This window comes from Vitis riparia, chromosome 12, assembly GCF_004353265.1.
Source record: "Vitis riparia cultivar Riparia Gloire de Montpellier isolate 1030 chromosome 12, EGFV_Vit.rip_1.0, whole genome shotgun sequence".
In the NCBI taxonomy this organism is placed as follows: Eukaryota; Viridiplantae; Streptophyta; class Magnoliopsida; order Vitales; family Vitaceae; genus Vitis; species Vitis riparia.
The window spans coordinates 20,752,622-20,765,590 of record NC_048442.1 but is presented as its reverse complement, the minus strand read 5'-3'; the positions used below and the strand labels follow the sequence as shown (position 1 = coordinate 20,765,590).

General features: G+C 31.9%; 2 protein-coding genes across 2 annotated transcripts; both read left to right on the top strand.

Annotated features, from left to right (window-relative positions):
* On the top strand, positions 1-3,956 carry LOC117926091 (LRR receptor-like serine/threonine-protein kinase GSO1). The gene is made up of 3 exons (XM_034845175.1): positions 1-273; positions 1,796-2,281; positions 2,398-3,956. Exons 1-3 carry the CDS (start codon positions 168-170, stop codon positions 3,954-3,956), a joined length of 2,151 nt encoding a protein of 716 aa, XP_034701066.1. The 5' UTR covers positions 1-167.
* Position 3,957: 1 nt separating this feature from the next.
* LOC117926227 (receptor kinase-like protein Xa21) lies at positions 3,958-5,875 on the top strand. The gene is made up of 2 exons (XM_034845304.1): positions 3,958-5,048; positions 5,386-5,875. The coding sequence occupies exons 1-2, from the start codon at positions 3,968-3,970 to the stop codon at positions 5,733-5,735; spliced, it is 1,431 nt and encodes a 476-aa protein (XP_034701195.1). The 5' UTR covers positions 3,958-3,967; the 3' UTR covers positions 5,736-5,875.
* Positions 5,876-12,969: the final 7,094 nt, after the last annotated feature.

The window sequence follows — 12,969 nt, the reverse complement described above, 5'->3', positions numbered from 1 at the left end:
TCAATTTAGTTGATGAGGTTGCTCTTATTGCCTTGAAAGCCCATATCACATATGATTCCCAAGGCATTTTGGCAACAAATTGGTCTACCAAAAGCTCCTATTGTAGTTGGTATGGTATTTCTTGCAACGCTCCTCAACAAAGAGTTTCTGCAATCAATCTCTCTAACATGGGTCTCCAAGGAACTATTGTGCCACAAGTCGGCAACCTCTCTTTTCTTGTTTCCCTTGATCTCAGTAATAACTACTTCCATGCGTCTCTTCCCAAGGATATTGGTAAGATTCTCTTAAACTTTGTCTACTTTATAGGTCAATACTCATGTTTCCTACTTCAATATATAACATCAATAAAAGCTAGGATTACCATAATATTTTACTTTCAACCATGATGAAATAGTTGAGTAATTGATAAATTATAGTTTCAAAAATAATAATTAAATATTTGGCAAATTGGATTGTTAAATTATTGTGATCATGTATAATAATACAGGTTTAATTTATTCTCTTTATTTTGATACAAAATTCATTTTAATTAAATCAATCATTATACAAGTTAAAAATTAGTTCTAGTTTTTTTTTTCATTTCTTAAAAATTATTTTCTTTTTCTATTTTGAATGAATTTAGCATAACTATAGGAACGGTGATAAATTTTTGTTTTAAATTTTAGAATGAGTAATACCAAATACAAATCTAAATAAATATACACAACAATAATAAAAAGTTTCAACTGACTTAGTTCTTTTCTTTTTAAGTTATAACATTAATTGATTTATTTATTGTAACATTTTACAATTGATAGATAATTTCAAGTATAGAAAATTTTGATCCAAAAAAAATTAAATTATTTAAAAAACAGCATAATTTAATGTAATATATTATACATTAAAATGTAATCAAATATTTAATAGATATCAAATAATTTCATATATATAACTTAATTTAATTCAATACAAAATACTTAAAGCTACAATATAATATTTATTTGTGATAAACAATAGTGGATTATTTTGTTGTTAATATTCCTAATAAAAAAATGAAAATTAGTTGATCATATTCTATGTAATACTCAACATTTCTATGAAGTGTATAGTTAATTTCACAAATTATTATTATAGAGTAAGAAACATTATTGTACACAATTCAAACCAACGTAAAGGTTTCAACTAAACCTAATTTCGTAGCAAATGTCAATTTGTGATTCATTCTGTGAAAGTACTAAGAAAAAAATATTAAAGCAAATAATTTCCTTATATTTGATTTTTTTGTAAAAATATAAAAAATCTAATATAATCAAAATTAATTAAAAATTATCTATTTTTAAATTATTTAATCTTTATATAGAAAATTTAAAAAAAATTAAATGTGTTTGAAATAGCATATAAATAATTTATCAACTTTAAATTTTTTTTTCTTTATTTTGTCTTCCTATTTTTCTTCTCAAGTTTCTTTCTCTCATATTTTTTTCCAACCAAATAAAACCTATGACTATATTTGGGAAAATATAAGGGAAAGAAAATAAATAAATAAAATAAATTTAAAGTTAATAAATTAACTTTTTTGTGTTTCTTCAAATTCATTACCTTATTTTAATTATTTGATGCAAAGATTTAATAATTTAAAAATACATAAAATTCTAATTAATTTTAATTATATTTTATTTTTTTTCTTATTTTTTATAGTAAAACTAGAGAAAATTATTTTCCCTTAATATATTTTTTTCTTTAATACTCTTTTGAACCAAGCATAGTCTACATGTTCAAAATAATAATATTTCAATTTTTTTTTCTTTTATTTTAGGTAAGTGCAAAGAGCTTCAACAACTGAATTTATTTAATAATAAATTGGTTGGAAGCATTCCAGAAGCCATTTGTAATTTATCAAAACTTGAAGAGCTATATCTTGGCAATAATCAGTTGATCGGTGAAATTCCAAAGACGTTCAGTCATCTTCGTAATCTGAAGATATTGTCATTGCGAATGAACAACTTAACAGGTTCCATACCTGCCACCATTTTCAACATATCTTCTTTGCTCAAGATTAGTCTCTCCTACAATAGCCTCTCTGGAAGTCTTCCCATGGATATGTGCAACACTAATCCAAAGCTCAAGGAGCTTAATCTTACGTCAAATCACTTGAGTGGAAAGATCCCCACCGGTTTAGGCCAATGTACAAAGCTTCAAGGAATTTCCTTATCATATAATGAATTCACAGGGAGCATACCAAGAGCAATTGGTAATTTGGTGGAGCTTCAGAGATTGTCTCTCCGCAATAACAGCTTGACAGGTACACTTTTTCTTTCCTCTGTTTTTTTCGATCCTCTCTCACTTTTCCTTAAGCTTTCAAATATGTAAGCATAGAGTTGTTGTTTTTCCAACCCACTCATTTTATTTTTCTTACAGGAGAAATACCTCAATCACTGTTCAACATCTCTTCATTGAGGTTTTTGCGTCTGGGAGAAAATAACCTAGTAGGTATCCTCCCTACAGGCATGGGTTATGATCTTCCCAAGCTTGAAATCATTGATCTCTCAACCAATCAATTCAAAGGTGAAATCCCCTCCAGCTTGTCGCATTGTCGACAGCTCCGAGGGCTATCATTATCACTCAATCAGTTCACCGGAGGCATACCACAAGCCATAGGGAGCTTATCGAATCTTGAAGAAGTATATCTTGCTTATAACAATTTGGCAGGTGGAATTCCTAGAGAGATTGGGAATCTTTCAAATTTAAATAGTTTGCAGCTTGGGTCTAGTGGAATAAGTGGCCCTATTCCTCCTGAAATTTTCAATATCTCTTCTTTGCAAATGATTGATTTGACTGATAATAGCCTTCATGGGAGTCTTCCAATGGATATCTGCAAACATCTTCATAATCTTCAAGGGCTTTATCTTTCTTTCAATCAGCTCAGTGGTCAACTTCCTACAACTCTCTCCTTATGTGGACAATTGCTGTCACTGTCTTTATGGGGGAATAGGTTCACAGGTAACATTCCACATTCATTTGGTAATTTAACCGTCTTACAGGATCTTGAATTGGGGGAAAACAATATTCAAGGTAACATCCCCAATGAGTTGGGGAATCTCATCAACTTACAGAATTTGAAACTTAGCGTAAACAATCTAACAGGGATAATACCAGAAGCTATTTTTAACATCTCAAAACTGCAGACCCTTTCGTTGGCACAAAATCACTTTTCAGGCAGTCTCCCATCAAGTATTGGCACTCAGCTCCCCGATCTTGAAGGGCTTGCTATAGGAGGCAATGAATTCAGTGGAATAATTCCAATGTCTATTTCAAATATGTCAGAACTTACGGTGCTGGACATATGGGACAATTTCTTCACTGGTGATGTGCCAAAAGATCTAGGTAGCTTGAGAAGGCTTGAATTTCTCAACCTTGGATTCAATCAATTGACCGATGAACACTCTGCCTCTGAGGTTGGTTTTCTTACTTCTCTGACAAATTGTAAATTTTTGAGAAGATTGTGGATAGAAGATAATCCTTTAAAAGGTATTCTTCCAAATTCATTAGGGAATCTTTCCATTTCTCTTGAAAGTTTTGATGCATCAGCCTGCCAATTCAAAGGAGCCATCCCCACAGGAATTGGTAATTTGATCAACTTGATTGATTTGAGACTCAATGATAATGACTTGACAGGGTTGATTCCAATATCATTTGGACACCTACAGAAGCTGCAGTGGTTCGCTATCTCTGGAAATCGAATACACGGATCCATTCCTAGTGTTCTGTGCCATTTGACAAACTTGGGATACTTGGATTTGAGTTCAAATAAACTTTTCGGAACAATCCCAAGCTGCTTTGGGAATCTTACTTCACTACGAAGCATCGATCTTCACTCCAATGGACTAGCTTCTGAGATACCTTCATCTCTGTGGACCCTTAGAGATCTCTTGGTTCTTAACTTGTCTTCAAACTTCCTCAACTGCCAACTACCCTAGAAGTTGGAAACATGAAGTCCTTACTGGTATTGGACTTGTCAAAGAACCAATTTTCAGGGAACATCCCAAGCACCATATCACTTCTTCAAAACCTGCTCCAACTTTACCTATCCCATAACAAGCTACAAGGTCATATGCCCCCAAATTTTGGTGCTTTGGTGAGCTTGGAATACTTGGATCTGTCTGGGAACAATTTTTCTGGTACTATTCCCACGTCATTAGAGGCTCTGAAATATCTTAAATACCTAAATGTTTCCTTCAATAAACTACAAGGAGAGATTCCAAACAGAGGACCCTTTGCAAACTTCACTGCTGAATCTTTCATCTCCAACCTAGCACTTTGTGGAGCACCTCAGTTTCAAGTCATGGCATGTGAGAAAGATACTAGAAGGAACACAAAATCACTCCTCTTGAAATGTATTGTGCCACTAAGTGTATCATTATCAACAATGATACTAGTGGTTCTCTTTATTCTATGGAAGCGAAGACAGACAGAGTCAGAAAGTCCGGTTCAAGTTGATTTGTTGCTTCCCAGAATGCATAGATTGATTTCACATCAAGAACTCCTTTATGCAACCAGCTACTTTGGTGAAGAGAATTTGATTGGGAAAGGAAGCTTAGGCATGGTATATAAAGGCGTATTGTCCGATGGGCTGATTGTTGCTGTGAAGGTTTTCAATTTGGAATTGCATGCAGCTTTCAAGAGTTTTGAGGTAGAATGTGAAGTAATGCGGAATATTCGCCATCGAAATCTTGCCAAGATAATCAGTAGTTGCTCGAACTTGGACTTCAAAGCCTTGGTGCTTGAGTATATGCCTAAAGAGAGCTTAGAGAAGTGGTTGTACTCTCACAACTACTGTTTGGATTTTATCCAAAGATTAAAAATTATGATAGATGTGGCATCAGGGCTAGAGTATCTCCATCATGATTATTCAAATCCTGTGGTTCACTGTGACTTAAAGCCCAGCAATGTCTTGTTAGATGATGACATGGTTGCACACATAAGTGACTTTGGCATTGCAAAACTGTTGATGGGAAGTGAGTTTATGAAGCGAACCAAAACCTTAGGCACCATAGGCTACATGGCACCAGGTAAAGTTTCCTACAACGTCAACACATTCATATATTACAATGATGCGAGCTTATGTCATTTTTTTTCTCTCTCAACTAGCTGGTTTTCCATTTGACCAAGAAACACTAGTTGGCATCTTAGTTTTACATAATGAACAACTAATATTACATGCAGGGAGTAGATTAGAGGATAATTAAGTTATTGTAAGTTGAAAAATGGAGAGGTAATCATTGGCTCTTTACAAACGTCTTACATCTTTTTTAACAAGAAGATTGGTTTTTTATTAATTATTTATCTTTCTCTATATTACTATTTATTGTTCATTTTATTAATGAAAACTAATATGCAAGCATGCAGAGTATGGTTCAGAGGGAATAGTATCCACAAAATGTGATACATATAGTTATGGGATCATATTGATGGAAATTTTTGTGAGGAAGAAGCCTACAGATGAAATGTTCGTGGAGGAACTAACCTTGAAGAGTTGGGTGGAGTCATCAGCCAACAACATAATGGAGGTTATAGATGCCAATCTCTTGACAGAAGAAGATGAAAGTTTTGCCTTAAAACAAGCTTGTTTTTCTTCCATCATGACATTAGCTCTTGATTGTACAATTGAGCCTCCTGAGAAGAGGATTAACATGAAAGATGTGGTAGCTAGACTCAAGAAGATCCTAAATCAAATTGTTGATGTAAGAACTCCATAAGAAGAAGAAGGCATGGAGATTGTGTCCTCTTATTCCACCCTGAGCTTGTTTAAGAGTTCACAAATTAAGAATTGAGGGACTATTGGGCATGGCTGCCAAGTATTGAAAGTTAGTTATTATATGAACTCTATGCAAGTTATTCTCAAGTGTTTGTGTAGTTCCTTCCATTTTCTCTAAAGAAATTCAGCTTGAATGATGCCATGAGTATATGCTTTTATTTCATATTTTACCATTAGCATAATATTAAAGTGAAGGTATCCAGTGAATGACTTCTAGAATAACATTTTGTGCTTTTCTTTTTAAGATACGGTATAATTTACAACAATAAATTATTTGGTTGTGCTTGATTTGTACGCACAAATTTAATGTTCTACATGATCATTTCCGCAAAGTGTTTGGTCAAAATCGACCTTTTCTTGTAGGCATACTGTACTAAATTTCTTATAACTTGCAATTACTTCCAAATTGCGTATAATTAGATTTGGCTTATTCAAAGTCATGGTTCATGAGGATTAGAAAGATAGAGAATTCATATTCAAATGCCTCTTTCTAATTCCAAACATATTTTATGGTTCAAAAAGAATATAATATAAATTGACAACAATCAACTATTGAAAGAATAAAGTAAAAGTGGTGTTTCTTTTATTTTATCAGAGATGTGACATGATCAATATTTATCATTGAATTTGTGGAATTTTGAAAAGGTCAATAGTTTTATTATTTTATTATTATTATTATTATTATTTTGGTGAGAATTAAGATCTCAAATTGTGAAAAGAATTTAATAAAATGTTAACAAAAAAAAAAATTGAATGAAGATCAATTTTTGGGATGATATATACATGCCTTTGATTTGTTAATAGGAAGTAACTACAAATTCAAACATACATTATGCCTGCAACTCCAATTGATTCATGGCTTCCTGGAACGCATGAAAAGATTTCACACCAGCAACTTCTTTATTCAACAAACTACTTTGGTGAATATAATTTGATTGGGAAAGGAAGCCTAGGCATGATATATAAAGGCATATTATCTAATGGCTTAACTGTTGCTATAAAGGTTTTCAATTTAGAATTCCAAGGAGCCTACCAGAGTTTTGATTCAGAATGTGAAGCGATGCAAAGTATTCGCCATCAGAATCTCATCAAGATAATTACTTGTTGCTCAAACCTTGACTTCAAAGCCTTGGTGCTCGAATATTTGTCTAATGGAAGTCTTGACAAGTGGTTATATTCTCACAACTATTTTTTGGATCTCATCCAAAGATTAAACATCATGATTGATGTGGCATCAGCATTGGAGTATCTTCATCATGATTGTCCAAGCCTTGTGGTGCATTACGACTTAAAGCCCAACAATATTTTGTTAGATGATGACATGGTTGCTCATGTGGACGATTTTGGGATCACAAGACTGTTGACTGAAACAGAGTCTATGCAACAAACAAAGACCTTGGGCACAATTGGAAGTTCCTCACTACTTCTATGCCTATTTACTACAATTTATTTTTGAATTTGTAAATTTGTTTCCTTTCTTTGAACTAGCTTTCCAATTTTTTGATTTTATAATAAAAATAACATGATGCGTAAGTAGAGTATGGCTCAGATGGGATAGTATCCACAAAGGGTGATGTTTTTAGCTATGGGATCATGCTAATGGAGGTATTTGCAAGGAACAAGCCTATGGATGAAATGTTCAATGGAGATCTATCCTTGAAGAGTTGGGTGGAGTCATTAGCCGATTCGATGAAAGAGGTTGTGGATGCCACTCTATTGAGGAGAGAGGATGAAGACTTTGCCACAAAGCTGAGTTGTTTGTCCTCCATTATGGCTTTAGCTTTGACATGTACAACCGATTCACTTGAGGAGAGGATTGACATGAAAGATGTGGTAGTTAGACTTATGAAGATCATAATCGAATTGTTGATATAAGGATTACCTCAAATTGTTACACAACGGTTCATGTCAATAGTTCGAAACATGTGGGAGTTGGTTAAGAGTACAAAAATAACGATCCTCACCATTCTTAGGTATATGTCATGGGTCTTAATGTTTTTAATTCTATCTTTTCTCCATTAGCAGAGTTTTAGAATAAGTTATATCCAAGTGAGTCATGGAAGGGCATATCATGCTTTTATTTTTAAGGTTTAGTAGAGATATTGTGCTAAAGGTTGCTTTGTTCTCAAATAATTTAGCAGATGGGTTTAGTAGAGATATTGTGCTAAAGGTGACTCTTAAAGGCATTTGGCAACAAACTGATCCATTCAACCTTTTCTATTTAATTCATTTATAAGAATTATTTTTTCATGTTATTTATTTTTTAATTTATGTATCATTATTTATATAACATAGTAGTTATTTTTATTTATTTTAAATTCCTTAATGTAATAAAATTAAAATTCTAAATAAATTATATTTAACTAATTTATAAGAATTACTTTTTCATTAAAAGGTTCTAAAATTTCTTGTTTCATAAATTTACACAAAAAAATTAACATAGAAAGCGAAAAAAATTAAAAGGTAAAATATAAGAACTTTTTTATTTTATTTATTTATTTATTATATTTTCTACTTTTATGAATATATTGTGAAAATTATTTTAATTTTATTTCTAATTCCTTAACATAATAAATTTATAATTAGAAGTAAACTCAGTTTGATTGGTTTATATGATTACTCTTTAATTAAAGTGATTTCATTAAAGGGTTCCCAAAGTTAGTATAGTTTCACAAAAGATAAGAAAATAAAATTATAAGGTATAATACAAGTACTTTTGTCGATCATATATTATGATAATATATTTAAAATTATAAATAAATTTGTTATTATAATTGGATGTTTTTTAAGTAAAGGAATATTGTTATTGCTTCTATAGTAATACTTGTTCTTTAATAATGTATTCTTTTGATGAATTTAATAATCATAATTTCATATTTGAAACTATCAACAAATAATGAGATTCGACATCTAGGGAATTTAGAGGATTTGGAACATAATTTGGTTAGATTTATATGCTTAAACTACATGAGCAAATTGCAAATGAATTATTTAATTAGTTGAGTAAATTGTAATACATATGATATTTTATATCAAAAATAATTTTTACTAATTAATATATTAATTGTATAATATTTGAAAGAATATATACTTAGTAAGGCGATTCAGCATCAACTATCCCTAGTTCAAGGTGCATCATTGAGGTCATGGTGATAGCTTTTAAGTAAGGACTCTTGGAGAGGTCGAAGCTATTCAGGTTGCCATCAAAATTGCCCCCTATTACTATAGAAGAATTGTTTTTCAAAGCTCAAAAATACATTATGCTTGAGGAAGATTTGAAATCACAACAATCTCATCGAAAGGATCATGTGGAAGCATTGTTATCAACTAGGCCCTTTAATGGAAGCCAACTCAAACATGGTATAGGAAGATAGGAAGACTGGGAGGATGGGTGAGACCACAAAAACAAGCAGCCCACACACCATGTTAACCAAAGGTGAGAAACCTAACCTCGTCCATGCTATACTTTATTGCAAGTATCATATGAACAAATCTTATAAGAGATAAAAAGGATGAAAAGATACCCAACTCTAATGCCACCTAGGATAACAAAAGAAACGTATACATACTCTCATTCTCACAAGGAACAAGGTCATTGGACCAACAGCGGAAGGAAAAAGATAAGGACTTAATCAAGCTATGTCACTTAAGCAAGGGAAGCTTCAACACTTCACAACATAGTAAGGACTTAATAGGGAAAGGAAAAAGATAAGGAAGAATGATTGTTACCTCTTCTAATAAGGTCTCCTCAAGCTATATATGATAACCATGATCATGGATAATGTGTGCAAAAGTGTGAGAGGAGCTATGTAAGAAGGATTATAATAGCCATGATCATGAACAATGCAGCATGCACAAGCTTGTTGTGGACAACAGCCAGGGCATCATATAGTAATTGATCCAATTCTTTCATTAAAGAAATTATCATTAGAGCGTACTAGTTTTAAGATTTTCATATTCAATCTATTAAAGCATTTAGGGTGACCAGAAATCACAAGTGAGTTGAGCAAGTACTTCTTTTCATTAAATGCAACTTTGACATTCATCATCCCCTAAAAGAAAAACCTAGCAAGCTTAAGCTCAAAAAATAACTTTCTTCTCACAAAATAGGAATTAAGGCAAAATGCATTCCTCTCTTAAGATTTTGTAACCAACCTATGTTATGTTCAAGTTTGAGGATAGTGTTTCTTTTACTTTCTTCTTAATTTGTGTTAGTATTTGATTTCATTGTTTTTAATTAAATTTATAAAGCTTAAGCTCCACTTTCTTAATTAAGAAGAAAATGCTTATTCTCCAAAAACCTTCCTATTCTAGATATACAACTTCTAAACATTTTCTTAAGCATTTTACTTAAAAAGGAAAATTTGAAAATGCTAGCATTTTAATTTTGCATTCTTGATTAAAAAATTAAAATGTCAAATAGGCACAAAGAAAAGAAAAGTGACATCTAATAAAATGTTCAAAGAACCCAACTTTTCAGGTTTCTTTCTCGGTTTTGGCAGGACTGCACTGTTGTTGCCCTCCATGACCCACTTTTTTTCCAAGGAGGTGGTTTCCCACCAATTTCTTTCTTCTTGAATACACCTTTAGATCGTCATATGCTGACAGCTCTTCACTGCACCAGGCTTGACCCGAGGTTAGCTCTTTTGTCCTTTTGGAAAACCGCACCGCACTGTCCCTTCTTGACCGGCTCAACCCACTTCTCCGAAAGTGGTTGAGGGTGTCTTGTCCCTTTAGGGATCACCACACAGGGTTTACCCAGCAATTACTTTGTTCTTTCTTCATTCTTCCTACATTTCTCCAATTCCATTATGACATGCAGATGCTTGTTGCATTGTTTTGAGTGTGTCCAGCTGGAGACAGTTGCAGCAGCTCTGGTCATAATCCATGCTTGCAGTCATGTGTAGGAAATATCAAACTTTATGTTTGGTCATGCAGAAAATGACACCTGAATTATAATTTTTATGGGAGTTAGAAAAGTCTCGCTTCTTTGATGATTATCCAAAGATTCAATCATGAAATGCGGAAAATGTAAATTCATGTATATAGGTTTGAAACTTATTTCTTTAGAAAATGTAAATCTTCATGTGTATATGAATCTCCGACATTCCCTAATTTCAAACCCATATCAATGGTGTGTGTACCCCATTTATATTTATTACAACCATCGGTTATATATATCACATTCAAAACACCCACAATCATATACAAAGAATTTTAGCAAATTTTTGGTTGCAAAATGGGGATTGGTAGTTGAAAATTTTATTATTATTGATTATTATTTCAATAGAGGGTTGTCAAATTTCTTGTTAATAAAGTTTCACAAAAGAACAGAAAATAAAATTATAAGGTATAATATATGTACTTTTTAATAATAATAATAATAATATTATTATTATTATTAATAGTATTATTATTTGTATTTTGTCTATCATTATATATATATATATATATATATATATTGATAATTTATTTAAAGTTATTAATTTGTTAATATTATTACATAGTTATGGATTTCTTTAATATAATATGCTAGATGTTCTTTTGAGTAAAGGAATATTGTTATTGCTTTTATAATAATATATAAGAACATTAGAAAAAAACAGTTAATGATGTATTTTTTTGGCAAATTTAATAATCATAATTTCATATTTGAAACTACCAATAACATAATGAGATTCGACATCTATAAAATTTATAGGATTTATAACATAGTCTAATTAGATTTATATGTTTAATTTACATGAACAAATTACAAATAAATTATTTAGTTGAGTAAATTACAATAGATATGATATTTTATATCAAAAGATAATTTTTACTGATGAATACTTTAAATATATAATATGGGAAAAGATCATTGAAAAGTATTAATAGAGTGAGTGTAGGGTTAATTTTGTAAAATAAATTATCTTTAGTCTTTAAATTTCATATGTGGCAATTTCGCCAAGATCTCTTCGTTAGTTGGGGGAAAAATCCGCACGAATCGGATTTTTTGAGGAACATATCGAGAGAGAATTGGATTTGGTTAGACAATGTGTGGTTGGTAAACAAGGATCGGTTTTTTAGCAATTGCTTTGGGTCGTTTACCAATGTCAGTAATTGACGATTGCACAATTCGAACAATTTTGAATTCACCTCAAATAACAAGTGAATAAACGCATGAGTTAAATTAAATTCATTACATTGAACTATCATACCAAATGCTTTTCACTTTGATTGATTTAGCAATTATTATAAAGCTTATAATTTTTAGAAAATAAGAAAATAAATCTTAAAAATCATTCACAAAAGGTAGACAGCTCTATTTGCAAGTGGAACTTTGTCTACTGTGGCATGAGGACTACGGCACCATGATTGCCCACTCTTCAATGCACCAGGCTTGACCCGGGTAGCTCTTTTGTCCCTTTTGGAAAACTGCACCATAACTATTGCCCCTTCTTGTCCGGCTTAACCCACTTCTCCAAAAGCGGTTGAGGGTGTTCTTGTCACTTTAGGGACCACCACACAGGGGTTACCCTAACCCCAACAATTACTTTAATATGTCTAACGGGAGACAGTTGCAGCAGCTCTAGTCATAATCCATGCATTCTATGAGGTGTAGGAAATACCAAAATTTGTGTTTGCTCATGCAGAAAATGACTCTGGATTTATAATTTTTATGGGAGTTGGAAAAGTCTTTGCTTCTTTGATCCATGATTATCCAATGATTCAATCAGGACAAGCAGAAAATGTAAATCTTCATGTATATAGGTTTGCCAGTTATTTCTTCAAAAAATATAAATATTCATGTATATATGAATCTCCAACAAGCCCTAATTTCACCCCTATAAATTCGATATTTCACTCCCATAATTTGTATCATGCTCCCATATTATATTACTCTTCTCCAATAATCGTTGATTCTGCTTTATTAATTCCACTCCAATATCTCTTAATTTTGCTTTCAAGGACAAAGTTATAAATCTTCTATTCTATTAATTTATATCATTATCTAATTGCTTTGTGTCCTTAGTCACGTTGCTTTGTACCCTTGATCACATTGCTTTGTAGAGAGGTTTCATTTCTTCATGTTTTTGTCCCAATTGGTTGATCGTACCATAGTTCCTTTTGCTTTGCATCCCCATTGTTGGTACAAATCAAATAAATAAGCTATACTCAACTGTCAATGGTGT